The sequence below is a fragment of the Acipenser ruthenus genome, chromosome 15 (assembly GCF_902713425.1).
Source record: "Acipenser ruthenus chromosome 15, fAciRut3.2 maternal haplotype, whole genome shotgun sequence".
Taxonomy (NCBI): Eukaryota; Metazoa; Chordata; class Actinopteri; order Acipenseriformes; family Acipenseridae; genus Acipenser; species Acipenser ruthenus.
The window spans coordinates 7,994,531-8,017,284 of NC_081203.1; the positions used below are offsets into that span (position 1 = coordinate 7,994,531).

General features: G+C 40.5%; 2 protein-coding genes across 2 annotated transcripts in view; both read right to left on the reverse strand.

Moving 5' to 3' along the window:
* Positions 1-6,797, reverse strand: part of LOC117422502 (sarcosine dehydrogenase, mitochondrial-like) — a 36,396-nt gene extending 29,599 nt beyond the window's left edge. The window contains 6 exon segments of the mRNA XM_058987301.1: positions 1,001-1,169; positions 3,092-3,174; positions 4,077-4,256; positions 4,814-4,992; positions 5,522-5,858; positions 6,792-6,797. Of these exon segments, the coding sequence (XP_058843284.1) occupies positions 1,001-1,169; positions 3,092-3,174; positions 4,077-4,256; positions 4,814-4,992; positions 5,522-5,858; positions 6,792-6,797 (954 nt within the window).
* Positions 6,798-16,183: 9,386 nt separating this feature from the next.
* On the reverse strand, positions 16,184-20,951 carry LOC117422503 (natterin-3-like). The gene is made up of 2 exons (XM_034037621.2): positions 20,930-20,951; positions 16,184-17,422 (listed from the first exon to the last, which is right to left on the reverse strand). The coding sequence occupies exons 1-2, from the start codon at positions 20,949-20,951 to the stop codon at positions 16,332-16,334; spliced, it is 1,113 nt and encodes a 370-aa protein (XP_033893512.1). The 3' UTR covers positions 16,184-16,331.
* Between the last annotated feature and the right edge of the window lie 1,803 nt (positions 20,952-22,754).

The window sequence follows — 22,754 nt, forward strand, 5'->3', positions numbered from 1 at the left end:
TTCACTACTTTTGTTATTGAACAGTGGTGTGCATAATGCATATAGCAGTAATACACGGATTTGAATAACTGTTCTGAGTCTGCTGTGCCTAAAATCAACCTAGTAGCAGACTGCCCTCTGCTGGCACCTGAAACAATCTTCACTTTACCTTAACAGCATTGACTCATAAGTCATAAGAATATTGAAGATTGCTCTCTTCACAGATGCTGAACTAAGCCTGGCACCAACAGATGAGGGTCACTAAATACTTAATTTCAAGCGAAAGTTGCACAGTTGCCACAGTAGCAGAGGCAGAGATTACAGCTGTACCCTTCAGTGGCCTGTTCTCAAAACACCGCTCGTCACAAATTTTCTAAAAAAATAAGTGACGTAGAAGTATGTAAATCAACAGACATAGGTCGAGGGAACCCGAAAAACAAAAATGCATTTTTCTGATCAGCTGGGATCCTGTTTGAGTAACTGGACATAATCTTGTAAGTAGTTTCAAGTAATTCAATTCAATTGCAGTCATTGGCTGTGTACAAAGCAATGATAAAAGTTTGATTATGGTACTGCAGCATTGCTGTGATTACAATTTGAGGTGCTGGCCCCAGTTGAATAGCTGCAGTCTTTCCAAAGCTAGCTAATTTGAATGGGTTCTATCTTTTGAATGCAAGCTCATCTAAATGTGAAAACAATGCACATAGATCAATGGCCAATTTGTATTTTAAACAGACTCTGGGAAAAGATCATTTCACCATTTTTGTTAATTACCAGCATATCTTTATACATTTAAATAGTTTCACAATCATGCAAATACTGTAATTATCAAACCTGTATGCTATTTCTGGACAATAGAAGGTTATACATTTTTTGTATTTTACAAGTATTCCAGTGCTATCTCCGGCTCACTTTGCTTGTGGGGCAGACACAAAGAGTGTGGGAGAAGCTACCCTCAGCATGCTTTGAGAGAGCCATATTTAAGAAAGCACTCCCCATTGTTCTGTCTGCAGTGTGTTACCTGGATCTCCTCTATCCTCTCCGTCACCACGTAGGCGTGGTGCATGGCGATGAGCGGCACCTTCACTCCAGCCATCCTGCCCAGCCTCTGCGCCCACACGCCTGCGAAGCACAATCACAAACGCACTCACACCAGGGCTGGGGTCAGTTCCATTCGCAATTCCCATTCCCTTTTAATCAATTCCAATTCCAACTCCAATTCCTTTTACGACACAGGCTTTATTGAGCAAACATATATACAACTTGTCAAACACATGGGAATGGGAATTGATTTTAAAAAGGAATTGGAATTGAAGAAAATGAATTGACCCCACCCTAGTTCACACACCACATTTCATAGGCTATAGAAACATTATGAAATAACAAGACCTTGTTTGTAGGCATACTGTTACAATGAATTATAATTATTAATGCGGTTTATATAGAAGATAAGCAGGTAACCTTTTATTTTTGTAAAATCTAGGAGGATCAGGCAGTTCTAAAATCATTCTTGTTATTTTTAATACAATAATCTCATTTTAATAATAATACAACGGTCCTTGTAATGTGTATATCAGATGTAACATTTCTGATGCCTAATTTCCTTGTAAACTAGTATGAAAACCCGTTCTACCTATTTAAAATGTGTGATTAGTGCATGACACAAATATAATGTTTAATCTCAGTAGGGATGTACTGGTCTAAATAATGGGTTTTAGAAAAAAAATGAAGACAAACACAGGAAGAACATTTAAAAATGGATTCTGACAAAGAAAAACAGAGCCTATAAAAAGGCTGTATGTATGGCTTGACTAATTAAAATCAAGCAACAATGTCTCATTGTCTTTCATTGACACTAAAGGCCTGTTGCATGTCTTTACAGGAAATTTCTGGCAGTGTAGTAATTAAAAAAACCAAAAAAACCCAGATGATTAATTTGATGTCCACTGAAGTGATTTATACATAGTTTATAACAATACTAGTGTAATTTTCCTTTCACAAAGGAAGTACTGGAAAATCTCTGAAACAGTGTTTCTATTGGTAGCTCCAAGTCCAAAATAATACAGGAAAAAAAAGGTTTAAGGAAGGATAATTGGTTAGATAAGAACAGAAAAGCTGACCCGCCTTGTGGCAAAGAAACATGACATCTGAATAAACATCTATATGACAGCCAGCCAGCAAACCATAAAGGAAGGCTTCACTGGCTGGGGAGTAGGGTGGACAGGAGACCCATCCCTTTTGTGTGGGTCCAGAATACTGGAAACCGACACACAGATACAAAGCACCCGATGTGAATGTGTACTGATAAACACCACGGATTAATCTGCTGTATATGGGATGATCTGTAAAGCTGCAGTGTGCCACAACAATGTGCAATTTTGTAAATATCAATGTTTGGGGTTTATTTAAAACATATTCCACAGGTTAGCTGTTTGTTTATCTTACCTAAAGGGGTTATGGTTAATTCAATGATACTATATATCTTACCTGAGGTGCAATTCCTTTAGCTAGGACAATGTGATATGTGCTCTTTATGAAGTTCATGTCTTACTTTATGGTAGTCTGTTACACTTCCTGGGTCACTTTGCCTCAGCAGTGACTGCTGGTTCATAGCATGTCATTGTCTAATGTCAAGCATTATGGGGGACATTAAGTTAAGCCACTAGTTGGTTAATGACAGAAGACATTGACGGGACGGTGAGAAGCCCATTCTCCAGGTGAAATGACCCAGGAAGTGCAAGGCTATCTGAAAAAAAACAGGCCTGAAGAGAGAGCTTTCTTTAACCTAGTATACTTCATGTTTAGATATGTTTTAATGGCAATACAGCTTTGCTTGAGATTTAAGACCTAAATACTAAATGCAAGTGTATGACAATAGATTTATATAAGTATATCATGCAAAATAATAAAAGAAATGTAATACATTAAAATGACAAATGTTTTGTCTGAAGTCTTTTACAATGTCTTTTATCGTTTTGAAGACACTGAAAAACACTTTTTTTTTCAAACTACACTGGTCACTATAGCATTAACACACCGACCAGCTCCGATTACCAATATTCCACTGCCTGTAAAGGAAACCGTGACATGTGTTACCTCCACAGTTTACCACTCAGTCTCAACAGCCTTCACTCTTTTCACCCCAAAATCATCTGTCTGGACTTGGACTCCCGTTACAGGACAGTTCTCAATTACCTGGAACAAAAAAAGAAAAGAACACACCTTGCATTAGGTTGTTTCTACGGTAACAAAAAGATGTGCCAACGGTCAATGTCTCTGCTGTTCTAACTGTATGACCAGTCTATTCACACATACAAAAAGTATTGGCTTTCTGTTAACTGTAATACTTTGTGAATATACTGTAGGCCAGAAAATTAGCACTTTCAGTATCTAGAATGTACTGCGTTGTACTAACAGCTAACTGGGGTTACACTATTTTCTCTCTCTCCAAAGCTGTAATATCCTCCTTGAAGTGTAGGGGCAAGACCTGAACGCAGTATTCAGTGTGACTGACCACAGCCCCTCCGGATTTTAGATGACTTCTAGGAACTACCTAAAGTTCAGCATTCACGGATCTCGAGGTGCAACGAGGAGCATGAGGAACCAACAGTTACTCTAAATATAGAGAGCCAAAACCCCGAAGAGCCTTAAGCACAATTTTTAAATCAATCCTGAATTTAACAGGAAGCCAGTGCAGTGGTATGAACCAGAGTAATATATTATGAACAACGTGTGCGAGTCAGCAGTTTGGCTGCAGCATTTTGAACTAGTTGGAGCCGACGCAGTTTAGAATCGAAAAGGCCAGCAAACAAAGCATTACAATAAACTAGCCAACAAACAACAAAAGCATCAACTCACATCTCAGCATCTACTAATCTACACATTACATAGACGTGCAGGGGAGATAGGGAGTTGTTTCAGTAACTGCATTCTCTTGAAAGTGGCACAGCTTTATCTCAGAATTCAGTATCCTCTAGGAAAGTGGCACAGCTTTATCTCAGAATTCAGTATCCTCTAGGAAAGTGGCACAGCTTTATCTCCGGGGGACTATTCCGAAACAACAATTGTTTAGAAAATAAATCAAGCTGAAAGCTTACGGTAGCCCCCCTTGCAGTGGCAGCCCTGGCCAGGGTGGTGCAGGTTCCAGCTGGGTCCATGGTGCCATCCTTGGGAACATACAGAGTCCCGTACAGGTCTTCCACATTCATCAGTGGGTACAAATCCTTCGTCTCAGCGGAAGACAGCACATAGGATTCAATCCCATACACCTTCCCTAGCTGAAACAATGACCAGAAAGCCAGTTCATAAGGGAGTATTAACATCATGATGCAATTTAAACTGGTTTTAAACTTCATTATAAGTCGTGTCCCAGTTATAACCTATAAGCAAACAACTACACTTTTCATTTTTCTGAGAGTGTACTCAGAATGTAATGACGTTTAAATCCCAACAGGTTCGATATAAATTGATAAAATATATTAATATCGGCTTTGTCAGTTTTTTTATTTATATTTAATGACTTTTAAGTGGTCAGTGGCTACCTCTAACAGTGTATTTTCTCTTGCAGTCTTTGCCCTTCAGACCCAGCAAAGAATGCACAACAAACTTGATTAGAGGAAGCCAACAAACACTTAGAAACATACATTTATGTGATGAAAAGGCAACTTACTAACTTTGAAACATTTGTTTTTTAACCATTCTACTCTTTTGCCCTTAAAATCTCTGTTACCCTATGCAAAGCCATCTAATTTCACATGCTTGTTCTACGATTGATCAGCTGTAAGGTCTCCTCAATCATTTTTAAAAAGGGCTGCCTATGTTGTAGCGGACGTACCGTCATGAGGCGCTTGTACTCATCCAGTCTCTGCTTGTTGGAGGCGATGAAGAGCCCCCCGTTCTGGATCCAGCCTGTGTGGAGGCCCGTTTCCTGCTCTAGGTCACTGCTCACTACCTGCCGAGTGTGGGCCAGCAGCTCCACCTCTACATCGCTAGGCCGCAGCTGCCATAACAGACCTGCAGAAAAGAACGCAAACAAAAAAAAATGATTTCAAGGGATATTTTATGTCTACATTTTCAATGTCAACATTTTCAATTTCAATGTTATTGAAATTACCTACCTATTATGTGTGCTCTCTGTTGTTGCTTCAAATTTACCATGCTATGCTTACTAACTATTCCAACAAAAAAATCATTTTTACAGGCATAATTTCAACCACAATTTCTGAAGTAAGGCGTTTTGAAAAATGACCCCTAAAGGTGTGCAGCTGTCATTTCTGTCTCCCAGAAACTGTATTTTTATACAGAGGTTTTTCAACTCAAAATTGTAGAGAGACATTAAACAACTAAGAAAATCAGCAGTCGGAGTTGGTTAAAATGGGCAACGAATGCACCACCCTCAACCGTCACATACTAGCAGGTGTGGTCCATCACTTTTCCAGGATGCTGTACTTTCTAAATATCATGTCACATTGTCTCCACTTACAATTCAACATAGGGCTTAACTTCTACCTTCTTACACAACCAACACATTGTCATTCCCTACCCGCTGTGTGCCAGGTGGTCCCAGCAGTCAGGCGGTCCCTCTCTAGGAGCACCACGTTAGTCATGCCCATTTTAGCCAGGTGATACACTGTCTGGCAGCCTAGGCTACCTCCTCCAATCACAACTGCATCTGCTGATTTGGGAAGAGGCTTGGTAGGGCCGCTGGTTTTGCCGGTTTCCTCTTTCAAGGTCTTGGCGTACTGGACGCTCTTCTCTGTGGTCTGTCCCGCTGCACTGCAGTACCAGCGGGAGGTGGTGGAGCGGGCAGCGCTCTGGACCGGCCAAAAGCAGACAGCACTCGGACAGCAGTGCTTAGAAAGGCCATGGTCCACTCTTACCTACAACACATAGACAAGAGCAAAGGAGCACAGTGAATATGAATTGCACACACATGACTGAATATGGAGGTCATCTAGAGGTCTTCATTTATTTGTCATTACAGAACAAAAATGAATTTGGCTAGAACACTTTCCCTTGGGAAGTTTGGACATGCATTCTCCACAGGTAATCGTCTGCACCTGAGGTGGAAAGGGTTTTCAGTCCAGGTGGAATACTGTATATTTCTGTTCACAACAAGGCTGTAAATATGTCCATAACATAGATCCCCTGCCACAGCTGTAAATTAAAAACTAGAGCTCTTCGTATGATTAAACAGATGAGGACCATGACACGGATCAGCAGCGTACAGAATAGTATACTGTGGGGTAACAATTAGCAATGTTTAATCAAACATTTTTAACCTTAAGTTAAACAAGGAATTGAGCGGTTTCTTCTTAAAATACATCACGAGGAAACTGACAATTTGGATGACCACATCCAACTGTCAGTAAATTTTAAACCCTATTTCGTGCATCTCCTTGCAAAAATAAGAAAGTTAGCATCATTTTTATTTGTGGAACACATGTGTCCCTTGTACCTTAAAGGGTTAAGTGACTCCCCAGATACTGTATGTGCAAAAATTGAAGTTTCACTAATGATGTGCATTTCAGGAGAATTTTGGAATCGAGTCCGAACTGGGTATCTGGTTCCCAAATTATTTAGAAAAACATGTCTGCATGTCAATGTGTGAACTCATCACAGCCGCAATCAGTCAGTAGTCCAAAACAAGGACAACAAAACACAAATATATAGTCTAGTGGAGTGCATGTTTTGTTTTGTTTTTTCACAGGGGACTTAATTCCCAACGTAGATAACACTTGTAATATTTTGAGAGTATGCCACACATATAGACTTGGGGGTCTTTGGACACCGACTGCTTCTGTGGGTCCTACTTTCATGACCTATAAGCAGCAATAGAATGTGTCCTCCATTTGGAAAATTAATATCAGTGATATCAAGGACTGTTCAACCTTTGTTTCTGTGCAGCGCTAGCATAGTATTTCAGTAGTGCTTTTTAAACTGGATGGCAACGTACTTTAGTGCTGTATCTGCAGCACGTTGAACTCTGTCGGTGTGTGAAAGCAAGCTGAACAACATGCAGGAGGGAGTTTGAGTAGGAGATACTTTCTATTTGGTGTAATTTTCCACTCAGTTCTGGTACAGAGAAATCAAAGTTTAACTAACTAACTAAATACAACAGCAGTAGCTTACTCAACTGATGCAGCAAATGTGAAACATTTGAAAATTTTAATTACCCCAAAGACCCACAGAAGTGTTTTGTGTTGGGAATTAATTCTCAACTTGTCAACAATCATGTGGATGCAACACAAAAATAAGATGACATTCTTGAAAACGATAAAACTATGTTGTAAACTCAAAATGTTTGTAAAATTGAGAATGTGTTCTGAATAAAAGTGGTGTATATTCTTAATAAATATAGTTTCTCCGAAGGACGCTGTTACCTTATTATAAGTGCCGTGCCTGTTTTTGTTCCTCTCAAAAGGTTTATTGGTTTGCTTAAATTCATTTCACTCTGGCTTAGAGCACACATATATAATTCACCTGACCCACCAGGATACATGTCAATCATGTGTGTACCCTTATGAGGCATGAATGTGACAACATCCATTTAAAAAATGCTGTTATAATATCTCATACATGCTGCTTTTTCTGTATCATAATCTGTGGTGGGGCAAATCCAGAAAATGTATATTTATCTTAAAAACCCCTCAATTTACAGACTAGCTCCTACAGCTTGGTATTAACTGGCAGCACACCATATACAGTACATGCTTCTACATCATACTGAGTAATGCTGTATGTTTCTTAATACCTGGAAAAAATGGCAAAAGTCACTATCAATTCCTTTTTACAGCCACAACAAAACAATTACTTTAAGCAAAAAACAGTAACTGTGTCCAAATACATTTTAATATTAGGCAGATGCTTAATGAATTGGTTGGTTGTCAAAATAGAGGATCTTCTCACCAGTAAACAAATTTTCATTTCTATATGTCTGTATGTATATGCTGTAAAAAGCCATGCTATGTATATATTTAATGAAAAGTTATTAACCAAAGACATTTGAACAAACCTGATTTTTATAAAATACAACCAATTTCATCAGAAATGATTTTGTAAAAAAATATATAATTAAAAAAATAATTGTATTTAAGGCCTTATAGCACCTTCACATTATACATTTGTGTATTCTTTATAATAAAGATCTGCATAAGCCAAAAATGAATCAACAAAGAGTAAAAGAACACTGGAAATGTTTCTGGGCACTTTGTATCACTCGCTTGATCCACTGAAGGTTAAGGGTAACAGGTTGTGAAACTTGTTTTCTGGTTGCAGCTGTGCACACTGAAACTGAGAGGGAGTGGAAGCAGCTATTCTTCCAAGACTAAATGACACGTGGACAAAGCCCAGAAACCTTCCTCGTAACAGTTTAATAGATATTGGCTGCAGTGGAAACAATAAAATGTAGCACCCAAAAACATCTAAACATGCAACAGATTTCCAAAATTCACTATGTCACAAACTATTTATTTCTGAATTGAAATAATACCAATTGCAATTCTAAAACTACAAACGGTATTTTAAATGACTGTTGTATGTTTAAATTGACATCATATTAAGCAGTTGGTACCCAACTTTTTTATTATTATTATTTGGAATTGCCAATTATTTCTTAGTTTCTACCCAATTTGGTAAATCCAATTATTGTTCATTTCAACCTGGCTTACTGCTGCCACCCCCGCGCTGACTCGGGAGGGAGGAAGACGGACGCACGCGTCATCTGAAACGTGTGCTGTCAGCCGTCTGCTTTCTTTTCACTGTGCAGGCCCGTCATGCAGTCACCTCAGAGCTACAGCGTAGGAGGATCACGCAGTTTTGAGCAACTTACAGGCAGGCCCGCAGGCGCCCGGCCAGGCTACAGGGGTCGCTGGTGTGCGGTGAGTCGAGGACACCCTGCTGAGCACTGTCTCGCTGGTTCTCAGCGTCTCTGCTTTTTACCTAATGCATGTGATCTAAGCACTTTTGACCACTTTTTAAAAATATCAATATGTTTACATCTTTGTTGTTAATATACTCAAACTGTGCTTAGATAAGCGTTGCATCTGTAAAAACAATTCACTGTTTCGAGTGCCATAAAGAATGTGAAACATAAAAATTAGAAGGCTGGATGTTTCTGTGGAAGTGAATTTGTAATTATGAAAACTTTTCTTACATTATGCTAATGTATAATTGTATTACTTTTCTTTAACAACATATGCTAAACTGAAATCAAAAGCCCTTTACTAAGTGTTATGGTTGAAATGTGTAATACTATAATTTACTAATTGTTTAAATGATTGGTGCAAAATCAACCATTTTCTATGGATTCATAACATAAACTGTGAATTCATAATTAATAATTTATCTGCCCTACACTCCCCTTCTCTTCAAAGCCACACAGCCACTTCTATTTAGAACAGGGTTTTAGTTAGAAGATATATATATATATATATATATATATATATATATATATATATATATATATATATATATATATATATATATATATATATATATATATATAGAATTAAGCAATCAAAAGATGAAAGGGTGACATCACAGAAATACCAGCACTGAATCTTTTAAAAATAGTAAAACCTTACAAAAATTAAAAGCAGTAACCAGAAATTGATAGTAGAGGTTTTTGTAGGTCAGTAAATAACTAATTTGTATTGGTCATACTATATTTGAAATGTGTGTCTACACCTACAAATGACAGGTTTTAATTAATGCACAGTTGCATTTGGACTGTTAGGGTTCCCCTATTTTTGATTGGGGTTGACCTTTAGGCCCTAGATAAAAGGTAAACAATGCCACTGTCCTTTTAGCTCTGCACACATCCTCATACCGTTTACACTCCCAATATACACAAGCCTTACACAAGTTTCTCAAAGCCAAACGAAGTTACCAGAAGCCACATGGAAAACTGGGACATGGTCTCATTGGTGATGGGGGTGACCCTTCCTGCGTACACTGGAAACGTAATTCCTATTCATTTTCAAAATTTCAGACCTTACCTTTTTATTTTATGTTTATATTATTTTTTCGCGTCCAAATTATTTAATGTTTTAAAACTCAAGTCAACACACCGCAGAAGTAGGTATGCAGCCCCAGAGTCGAGTTGAGCGGCTGCAGCGCCAGAAAGTACTAATGAGGCTGGCACCGACAAGACCGCTGCTTATGACACTGCGCTGCAAACCTCGGTAGTTTTCTACATGCTTATAGAAAGCATAAACAAACTGATTATGTTACAGGATTGGGTATATGTATGATTGTGTGTGTGCTTCTTGAACCCTAGAAAATGGATGTGGCCTGATGATACTGTGACCTTTCAAATATGTTGGCCCCTATCTTCTCTGTGTAGTTTAAGAAGAGCCTAAAACTACAGTAAAAATTACTGGGTAATGTGAAACTGCATAAAAGACCTACACAGCAACTATGGAAATTGACTCGTATAGCTTTGTGTAGAAATAACACTAACACCATAAAGACTTTTCCTTGAAACAGTTGGAAAGAAAAAAAAAGTTTATATTTCTACATAGCTTACAACTGAGTGTTTTTCTGATAAACAAACATAAACACTACATTGAAAGTGTTTGTTAGGCAATACGTGTTTATACAGCACGTGTTTATACAGCACGTGTTTCTTTCAAAACTGCACATTTGAGGCTTGTATTGTGAATGGAAGTGCATGACAGGTAAGATTCATGAAAGCATTGTATTAGCTGTAACCCCTTGTCACAAAGACGGCCGGAGTGGGTGGCGTCAGACCAGAATCAGGAAGTAACACACAGAGAGATGGGGTTTTTGGTAAAGCTGAGCGCGTGATTGCGCTCAGCATTTAATAACGGAACAGAAAATAAAAGGTTTGCAACAACAAAAACACAGGACACGGCACTTGCGCCAAAATAAACAGACATACAAAACGACTAAACACGAAACAGACGGTGCAGGACAGACGAACAAACACGGTGAGCAGATTTAACTATTACTATTACTATTATTATTATTACTTTACTTCACCTCCGTCTCCAAACCCGTTCTCCACTCACCGAACACCTAACCCTGAGTGCAAGAAATGTGCGTCTATATATACTATTGTGCTGGGATTCAATTACTAATTAATTATTCACTTTAATCCCAGCACGTGAATTAATTCTGTGCAACCCCGTGCTCACATATTACATTTAACCAGCACGTGAAGTGATTTGTGCTCTCCTCGTGCCTAAATACAAATCTACACTTTAAATACACGTGAAACACAGACCCGTTTATATCCCGTGTACCAATCTATACACCAACATTTACACACGCAACATACACAAATGCACACAGGGACGGGGCACATTGCCACATATACCCCCCCTTGTGCGCAGCACACATGGCCTCAACGGCCACCTCCCCCCTTAAAAATCCAGCAGTCCAGGACAAAGTCTCGGGCTGGGAAGGGAGGCTTCCAGGGGCCCACAGGTGGCAATGTTGCCAGTAGCCAGGCTGCTACTGGCCATGCTGTCAGCAGACGTGCTGACAGCTCCCAGACTGACTCCTTCAGCAGGGGCAGTCCTGGCAGCGGAAAGGCTGCTTGGGGGATGGTCTCCTGACCTCCCCTCTTCTTCGTAGCCGGCAGCTCCCTCTTCCGGGGCTCCGGCCACAGTCTCTTCTGCAGCACAAGTGCTGCAGTGGGAGCAGGTCTCCGGACCTCCCCCACGATCTCCGGCAGCGAAACTGCTGCAGTGGGAGCAGGTCTCCGGACCTCCCCCACGATCTCCGGCAGCGAAACTGCTGCAGTGGGAGCAGGTCTCCGGACCTCCCCCACGATCTCCGGCAGCGAAACTGCTGCTGGGGTTGGTGGTCTCCAGACCTCCTCCCCCTTCTTCGTGGCCGACAGCTCCCCTTTCTGGGGCTCCGGCCACCGTACTCCCCGTGGTGGAAGTACGGGAAGCAGAGACAGCTCCTGCTGTTCTGCTTCTGGCGGTGGTGGAGGCAGAGGCAGCTCCTGCTCCTCTGCTCCTGGAAGTGGCAGAGGCAGCTCCTGCTCCTCTGCTCCTTCCGGTGGTGGTGGCGGAGGCAGAGGCAGCTCCTGCTCCTCTGCTCCTTGCGGTGGTGGTGGCGGAGGCAGAGGCAGCTCCTGCTCCTCTGCTCCTGGAGGTGGTGGAGGCAGAGGCAGCTCCTCTGCTCCTGGCGGTGGTGGAGGCAGAGGCAGCTCCAGCTCCTCTGCTCCTGGTGGAGGTGGAACCAGCAGGTATTCACCCTCTGCTGGTGGAGGTGGGAGGGGCAAGCAGTCCTCCCACTGTGGTGAAGGTGGAACCAGCAGGTATTCACCCTCTGCTGGTGGAGGTGGGAGGGGCAAGCAGTCCTCCCACTGCGGTGGAGGTGGAACCAGCAGGCATTCACCCTCTGCTGGTGGAGGTGGGACCAGCAGGTATTCACCCTCTGCTGGCAGCTTGGGTCCTAGGGCTGTGGAAGCCCCGTCTTCCCTCTCTTCGGGCTGTGGACGCACCGACTCCTCCCTTTTGGGCTGTGGACGCCCCGACTCCTCCCTGTTGGGCTGTGGACGCACCGACTCCTCCCTGTTGGGCTGTGGACGCACCGACTCCTCCCCGTTGGGCTGTGGACGTTCGGGCTCCTCCCACTCAGGCGTAGGACGTTCGGGCTCCTCCCACTCAGGCGTAGGACGTTCGGGCTCCTCCCACTCAGGCGTAGGACGTTCGGGCTCCTCCCACTCAGGCGTAGGACGTTCGGGCTCCTCCCACTCAGGCGTAGGACATTCGGGCTCCTCCCGCTTGGGCTGTGGACACTCAAGCTCCTCCCGCTTGGGCTGTGGAGGCAAAACCAGCAGGAATTCTTCCTCTGCTGGTGGAGACGGGGACAGCAGGCATTCTTCCTCTGCTGGTGGGACTGCTACCTGGGTTGCTGTTCCACTTATAATTGCCTCCAGGTAGCTGAGGACCAAACCCACACCTTCCTCCCAGGTGCTTACGGTCTGCTCCCTTGCATAAGCCTCCCATCGCTCTCTGTCCATAAACTGCAGGAACTGGACGACTACTGGTATAGACTGGGCCTCCAGCCCAGCATTTTCCAGCATCCAGTCCCGCACTTTGATGGCGTCTTCTGCCATTTTTTTTTTTTTTATTATTTTTTTTTTTTTTTAAATCCAAAACTGCGGTTCCTTCTCTGGCCTGAGTCCTGGAGGCGCTGTCGACCCCACTTCTGACACCACGTGTCACAAAGACGGCCGGAGTGGGTGGCGTCAGACCAGAATCAGGAAGTAACACACAGAGAGATGGGGTTTTTGGTAAAGCTGAGCGCGTGATTGCGCTCAGCATTTAATAACGGAACAGAAAATAAAAGGTTTGCAACAACAAAAACACAGGACACGGCACTTGCGCCAAAATAAACAGACATACAAAACGACTAAACACGAAACAGACGGTGCAGGACAGACGAACAAACACGGTGAGCAGATTTAACTATTACTATTACTATTATTATTATTACTTTACTTCACCTCCGTCTCCAAACCCGTTCTCCACTCACCGAACACCTAACCCTGAGTGCAAGAAATGTGCATCTATATATACTATTGTGCTGGGATTCAATTACTAATTAATTATTCACTTTAATCCCAGCACGTGAATTAATTCTGTGCAACCCCGTGCTCACATATTACATTTAACCAGCACGTGAAGTGATTTGTGCTCTCCTCGTGCCTAAATACAAATCTACACTTTAAATACACGTGAAACACAGACCCGTTTATATCCCGTGTACCAATCTATACACCAACATTTACACACGCAACATACACAAATGCACACAGGGACGGGGCACATTGCCACACCCCTTTAATCAAATTAACAGGGAAATATTGGTTGCAGTTTATAAATTCACAATACACATTTGTTGTTAATGGATTACTAATATATGAAATTTAAAACTAAGCAGCAGTAGTTGAGAGTAGTTTAGCCAAGAACAAATAAGATGCATGAAAAAGTAAAGCATAATATATACATACATGACCTTTTAACGACCCCTTCTGCAGTTGTGTAGAGGGGGCCAAATAGAGGTTACAGCATTACATGACCTTTTGGACTGAAGCAATGGAAGACTGGTTAGTCAAATAGTAGTTAACAAACAGTGACTTTAGCTACATATACTGTAGGTAAAGACAAATATATGAGAAGCATAGGGATTTGAAAAATTATATATTGGAGGAACGACTATGGGAGTGTAATGAAAGGTGGAAGCTGTTCACGGTTTAAACAAGTGAAATTAACTGCACTCTAAACTCAGCTGTTTATTGGAGCTGGATTCAGAAAATAGTGAACGTGTTGCATTGCCAAACATCCCTGCAGTGAATGAGTGAGTGAGTGGGTGAGTCAGAAAAAAAGGACAATCAAACAAACAAGAAAGGATTACTTGGCAGCAGCTTTGGAATGGAATTGGACCTCGAGTAGTGGATTGGACTACTGGACTGAATGAGTACCTGAACCCGCTAAAACAACCCTTTTTCTGAACCTGAACCACGAGACTGCCAATGATTGTTTGTTTTGGTTAATTATACGAGTTAAAGATTATTTTTGTTTTGTTTTATTTTCTTTTCATTTAAAAAGAAGTATAATCTGCTGCCTTATTGGAAGGCTATAAAACTGGAAATAATTAAATATACAGACACCATACTTTTTGAAATCATACTACAATCTCTCCGTGTCTGGTGTTTTGCATCTTACCACCTGTCTATCACAACCAATAATTATCCCAACCCCGCACCATATATATATATATATATATATATATATATATATATATATATATATATATATATATATATATATATATATATATATATATATGTATATATATATATATATGTATATATATATATAAACACACATACTCTGTTCAGATTTCTGTTCCAAACAAGCCTTAATTCCTATTCTAAATCCACATTGCACACTGCAGGGCACACTCCAGAAAGGAAAAGGGTCTTCCATCTATATACATCTACATAAAGCATGTTTTATTATGATAGTAGAGTTCTACCTGCCAGGGGCTTTTTAAAAAACATAGATGCTGCCTGTCTCCCTGTCTGTCACACATACAGCTCAGGATAGATACCAGGAAGTAAAATATTCTACATAAAAACAAATAAGCAAAAGACCTTCCTCAAACTAGCAAGTTGCCATTAAGGAAGGAAGAACATGCATTTCAAAGCCTTGGTTCTTACTCCTTTAGCAGGAGAATTCAGTGTACCAGCCACAGTCCTAATGCATACTGTATTTAGATTAAGACTGACCCCTTAACCCCAATGTGAAAGTTGAGCTGCTTTTTAGATGGGTATATTGCTCTATGTGCTCAGCTGTTTCTCCCTCAGGATCTCATTCACTTTCCCTTCTCACAATCTTCTCATTGGTATTTTGATGGCTCTTCACCTACATATGGACTCTTCCAGGTGCTGCGTTCAGTTGATTTAATAGAGAACCTGATGCAGACCTGCTACCACACAAATGGTGAAAGTATGTGAGAAGCCCCATCTACTGGTAAATAGGTTTAGTGTATCAAGCAAAGAACAGTATATCAGTGTCTGTCAGGCTTGGTTTTAGCTCTCCTGACAAGAATCTGATTGTGGGATCTTGTGTTTCTTATTGAGCCTCCCGGTGGATTAATTACTTTGAACTCTATTTGATCATTTGAACATATAATAAAATACTTGTAGAGACACAATAAGTTTTTGTGCTAACAATAATACTGCTTCTGCTTGTGTGTCTAAATCAGAGAGAAAGATACACTGCTTCACATAGAGTGGTGAGGGCTGTGAGGTCCAGTGGTTAAAGAAAAGGGCTTATAACCAGGAGGTCCCCAGTACAAATCCCACCTCAGCCACTGACTCATTGTGTGACCCTGAGCAAGTCACTTAACCTCCTTGTGCTCCGTCTTTTGGGTGAGACGTAGTTGTAAGTGACTCTGCAGCTGATGCATAGTTCACACACCCTAGTCTCTTTAAGTCGCCTTGGATAAAGGCATCTGCTAAATAAACACATAATAATAATAGGATGGTCTATCTAGTCATGTTGTTAAGGCAGAATCACTTGGATCCTTGACAAAGTTCAGAGATTAATCAGCTACTAGGAAGTGGACAAGCTCAGATGGGCTGAATTGCCTCTTTCTCATTCTTAATAATGATCAGACCCAATGACAATGAACAACTGTAAGTGCTCTATGAAGTTTATTTATGTATTCAATATGTTCACTCCACTGGTACATTTTCAAACATCAGTAAAATGAAATTACATGTACAAGGTTTGTAGAAGTACAAAGATTGTGTAAACAACAATTTAAAATTTCCAAAGTTGTGAAAGTTGTCTTTCTGATTAAACATTTGGACATGGTTCAGCATCAGCTATGGGTTGGCATCGATCTACCACTGCTTTCAGCTCCCCTATCTGCACACCATTGTACTTTCCTGCAACGGTGGTCCAGTGAGTATCTCCATTTACGTACGTGCGGCTCAGTCGTGCTATGAAGGGAATATCGGCAGTAATCTTTTTACCTTCCATCCTCATTGTACATGAGTGATTGGGTGGTATATTTATTTCAAGGGAGATTGAATGACTAATGGACTCTACAATTGCAGTGCCTTTAGAAAACTGAAATGTTTTCTCAGCTGTGAAGTCCACAGACGCAGAACCGATCAGGGGAATTTTTGTACTGATACCGGAAGTTATGCCAAGCATAGTTGAGCGGCCTATATCCCAGCTAGTCTCCATTTCAGTGGTTTTTTCTATATTAACTGTCTTTTTCACAGATTGGCATTCATTGTTGGAGACGGAGGACAATCTTAATGTTTCAGGAGGGTGGTGGAACAGCTCTATCTGGTCTATTCCATACTCAACATGGGATATATGCTGGCTGTAGGATTCTCTATTGATGGAAAGAACTTGATATTTCTTGTACCAGTACTCGTCACCCTCCCATGGCAGGAAGAAAGCTTCATGCTGAGTGGCTACCTTTCCTAAACCATACTTATTCTTTCCTACATAGATACCAACCCCTGAACAGGTTTTGATGGCATTTGTTGGAACAGAACCATATGATCCATCAATCCACTCTACAAATTCAAAGTGGTCCTGATTGACCAGTAGCTCAAAATTAGGGGCATAATACTCTTTATCAGCATATGGATACCGACAGTATGGGCCTTTACTTGGGTTGTAAAAGCCAGCTTCACAGTTGAATTTACAGACATAATCTACCCGTTCAGCATACCCGTTCCAGATTGACATTGCTCCATTAGGCATTGTCCCGTTCCAACTAATCCATTTCAGATTAATGTTGTCACCGAATATAGAATGAGACTTCTCCCAATTCTGCTCCAGAAGCTCAGCCAGAACCCCATGTTCTTCTGCAGAGTTGAGGACAAGTGGTGGCACGATTCCCTCAAGACTGGGGTTGAGAATCGGTCCTAAGAGAAGAAACAGACAGGAGAATGAAACATGACAATACATTTTCAAATCAAAATCAAATGTCTTTCACACAAATCTCAAAGCTCTGTACAATACAAAACAAAGAAAATCACAATAAAATACACGTGTATAAGGATCCCAAGGCGTATACAAATCTGTCAACAATTAATAATAAAGAATATGTTGAAAACAGAGATTAACAAAGAAATTATGCACAGATAGAGGTGATGGTTTGCATAACAAAGGACACTTTTTAATTGCCTTCAAGGAGGTGGTATTTATTATTATTATTATTATTATTATTATTTATTTCTTAGCAGACGCCCTTATCCAGGGCGACTTACAATTGTTACAAGATATCACATTATACATTATTTCACATTGTACAGATATCACATTATTTTTACATACAATTACCCATTTATACAGTTGGGTTTTTACTGGAGCAATCTAGGTAAAGTACCTTGCTCAAGGGTACAACAGCAGTGTCCTCCACTGGGGATTGAACCCACAACCCTCCGGTCAAGATCAGCCACTATCAGATCAATTGACTGACACTTTATACTTGATTAAAGTTGCATTTTTGACTAGCTATTGTATGAGATTTACTAAACTTTAGTCTTGGTAAATTAGAAAGCAATTAACCAAATACATTATGCAAATAAGATGTCCAGTCACATCCCAGTAAGGACTCTCAGTTTTAATATGTTTACTATATTCAATATAATGAATATACAGCCATATTCATTATGAATACAAATAGATATTTGGGTTCAGACTCAGTAAGGTACTACTGATATTTGCACTAGCCCTCCTCTTCTTTTTAGAAACAGCATTTACCTGGTTTCGTTTTTGCTGCCTCCTCAACAATTTCCTTCAAACTATTGGGTGGAGCGGGTGATGGATGGACACATTTTACACTCAGTTGCGTAAGAGCAAGGACAACCAACAGTACTGGCTTCATCTAGAATGAAAGTGACAAAAAGGTCTTGATGTTGATTTGAAATCATATTCATTCTGTCCCATGAGTCAAATTGTACAACTCATATGAGTTACGTAAAGCATACAACTATAATTCATTGAACGTGATTTAATGGGAAACACATTTTGCTTATTAGTTCAATTTGTAAAAATTTCAGATTACCGATAAATAATAATTCACTTTTTCACTGTAAAAATACAAAACTCTACACAAATTACTTTGCATGCCTTAATTGTAAAATTAAAATAACTAATTCTGTCAGTTTGAATATTCCACTGATAAATTACCCAGTTTAAATCTGCAATGTTCACACAAGAAGCAAATAATTTCATTAGACAAGCTATAAACATATGGTGTTTCCGTATATTGTAATTACATTTTTTTAAAATAATAATAAAAAAAAAAAATCAAAAGAATACATTTTTTTCAAAAGAATTACATTTTTTTTCCCCAAAAGAATATATTAGACAGAAAAAACCGTGCACGCTCAAAACCTTGCACGCTCAAAACCTTGCACGCTCAAAACCTTGCACGCTCAAATTAGCTATATTATCTTTATGTATGTTTTTCAAATAAGCAGAGCTAGCACGCAGTAATCGACAGTACTCTACCTTGCACTACTCCACTCCAAGTGCTAAGTTTGAAACTCCTCAAAAGGGTTTATATAGGCCATGTTTATTGCCACTCATAAAGCTTATGACATTGTAACATAAATTCCCTATTGGAACAGGTGTTGATTTTGCTGAATACAAGGAAATAAGAAACAATAGGGCCACTGTCCCAATCAACACTTCTGTGTCTAATAGCTGATATCATTTTAAGACATTGCAACTCAGTGAAATGTTATCAATCTAATCTATTAAAATAATTGTTGCTAACAAAAAAAATCAATATATCTTTGCCATTTTGCACATCCATAAGCTGCATATGTTTTAAAATGTGTAGTTTTAAAAATAGCAAACTTGTATTTTCATTTTAAAATATCTGGTACTGCGCTAGGTTAAAGGAAGTTCTCCGTTTCTTTGGCTTGCCTTCCAGGAAGCATATTCCTGCTTTACTTCCTTGGCCATTTCAGCCCAGCAGTGTCTTCTGGGTCAAACCATGCCACTGACTGAAAGCATGGCAGTCAATAGGGGAAGCAGCTGTTTGGTTATTGACATGTCCTCAGGTGTTATTGCTATTGGTGTATCGTGCATAGTATTGATTCTTCTGTATTTATTTTTCTCAAAAGGCTGCCGGGAGCAGGATGCCATGATGTAGAGTCAGCAGGGTTGTAACTTCCTGGCCTGGTAGAAGAGAGTCCTGTGATACGTACCACAACATGCCTCCCTTGTGGGAGCTTCTGTCCTACAGCACAGGGCTTGCATCCAATTTTTTTCTTCCTTCCCAGATCAAAATAATCCCCATGCTCCAGCGTTTATTGGGGTCTTTTTTATTCTTTCTCATGCTGTGTTGTCCATTGCCACACAGCATCCATTCTGGTTAACTCTCTCATTGGCTAGTGTTGAGTTTTCAGGGATTAATCTTCAGCAGAAGTTAATCAAGGTTTGACTCAAACCAAGTCTACGAGTTTGAGTCAGGAGGAATGGTATGCCAGTTGGACTTGTTCTCATTAGAAAAAATTCTGAAATTATAATGATCATTAATTTGGATCCTAAGAAAGTGTTTGGGCCTGTGGATAATTACAAGAAAGAGAATACTGTATTGTGACAGAAATAGAATGATTCTTGGTGGTAAATCTACCCACCTGTGAGGGCGCTAAGTACAGGGAACAGAGTACCCTGGACCGGATGGCCTGACAATTCATTTCCAGGGCTAAAAGGAAGTCTGTCATCTAGAAAGGGGGTGGAACTCCGGTGCACTAACTCACTGACCCCGGAAGGGAAACAATGTGGCAGCCGCGGATTGGAGGAGCAGCCGCAATCGTTTACCAAGGGGTCATGCGTGATGGTACAAATAGGGGATGGAGCGACGTGATCTGTTCCTTTGTTTATGGTTAAGGAAACGACCCAGAAGGACCTGTGTTAAAAATATCGCATGTGAGTGTTTTGTTTGTTTTGTCTCGTATCTAATTGTTACTTGTTGTTATTAGTAGACGGCTAACAAGTTGTGGAGCTGTCTCCTGAGGCCAGCACTAACCCAGACATCACTACACCTGTGTCACGATAGTAACTGTATTAGCACCATGAGCACTGCAGCACGCACCCAGGACTGGTGACCATGTTTGTATATTGTGTGTGTAACTGGACTGTGTTTATTATTTGGGACTGCAAACCCTTTATTTATAACAGTGCAATACACATTGCTGTGTATTGCCGGGGACTATTGTTTGAGGTCAGCAGACCTGGATTACAATATTAAAAGCCTTTCTAATTGGATTATCACTGTCTTCTCTCCTGATTAAGCACTGCTTCACTTTTGCACCTGTACACTTTTAACCACTTTGCCACATGTATATATTGGAAATTATGACTCATAATGACCAGCTTCATCCAATACATAATAAGCATATGGAAAGGGATACCGGAGTTCACCTTGAAAGTCATATTTCCAGACATTATAGAGATGATCCATAGGGACGTTTAAGTTCAGGACTGCTGTCCACAATGCATCTCACCTGATCACCATGAATCTGAACCTGTCCCAATGGACTTGGTTAGGCATTGCAGTGTACCAGGAACACAGGAAGACACATTCAGTTGTTGGATATGTGACCACCTGTCACACGGCTGGCTGAGTGGTGCCGTCAGATCCAGGAAATGAATAACACACAGACAGATGAAATGAAATGATGAAGGTGTTTGCTTGCGCCGGTTTATTATAAATAAAAAGGTTTGAACAAAACACAAGACACGGCACTTTACGCCAAAATAAATAGACAAACAAAACGGACTAACATTAACAAACGGTGGACGGACAGACACACAAACACGGTGAGTTTAAATAAACAAATACTTATTATTTTAGTTTACTTTCTTTTACTCTCCTCTCCACAGCCGTTCTCCACTCTCGAACACACAACCCCGAGTGAGTAAAACGTGTATCTATATATACTGTTGTGCCGGGATTCAATTAGCAATTAATTATTCACTTGAATCCCAGCAAGTGAATTAATTATGTGCAACCTCATGCTCACATATTAAATACTTTAAATGCACGTGAAGTGATGTGCAATCCTCGTGCTTAAATACAACTATACATTTTAAATAACTTGTGCTGCACACACCCATTTATATCCCGTGCAGCCATATCTATACACCAACATTAAACACACCACACGCAACATACAACACAGAAATGCACACAGGGGCGGAGCACATTGCCACACCACCCCAAAAACCACCACTGTTTTGGGACTTTAGATGGCTGTTTAAAGCCAGGTAACTGTAGCTGTTGTCATGGAATTGAGAGGTATCATCTTTCCACAGACACTCAGTTTACACTAGCTACTTCTAGCTGTTGAAGAAGGAATGAGCCTTGATAGGAAGGGACAAACCTTGATTTAAAAAAGAGACTAGCCTTTAAGGGCTGAATGGACTGTTATTGTTCCCAAACCTTTCTTATGTTATGTTCCTATGGAGCTCAGACTCATTATGCTGACAATATTCTGGTATTAGTTTTTTATTTCAGCATGCAATTTAGATTAACTGATCCATAGTCCAGGGTTAGTATCATGGTAAAGAGCGTGATAAGGACTTGATAAATTTCTCAGTGAAAGTTGAAGGATTGATCCAGTAATGTTCAGGGGTAATGCTTTAGATATGGTTTCGTGAGATCCAAATCTAACCTTTTCTTGTTGTTGTCTTACATTGTCATGTCACAGATTATGAAATAGATGGCATTGTTTTCCAACATGAATGTATTGATACAGTCAAATCTTCTGAATTGGGCATGCAAACTAGAAATGCTTTTGCTTAAATATGGATTCCCACAGTCTACAGGTAACCAGAGTCTGAGGCAGATAGTTGCTATATTAGTCAGTTGGGTTATTTGTGCGCAAGCACGAAGTGGCAGCCAACTGAAGAGCCTCACAACAAAAGAGCCGGGAGTCTAGCTGTGGGAGTCCAGCGAAGGGAGGCCTGCGCTGAGACGCTGTTGGAAAAGATCCGAACCTAGCAGCGCTCTGGAAGACGCTCAGGAAAACAAACAAAAGCCAGCCAGTGTTCACAGCGACAGCGTGTGGAGGCGACAGCGTAGGAGAAGTACAGAGCAGTTAGAAGCAGTAAGGAGAAATTACATCTTTACATTACATCTTTAAAATTAAATGATTACTTTTCACAGGTTTTTACAAAGGAGGACACAGACAACATGTCCCACATGTCAACCTGTTCCTATCCAGTGTTAAATAA

What these genes read in the sequence shown, in the direction of transcription:
- LOC117422503 (XM_034037621.2), bottom strand. Translation starts at nt 20,951, where the DNA reads ATGACTTTCAAGGTGAACTCCG. An exon ending in GACTTTCAAGGTGAACTCCG is followed by an intron (nt 17,423 to 20,929) that starts GTATCCCTTTCC and finishes TTCTTCTCTTAG; the next exon opens with GACCGATTCTCAACCCCAGT.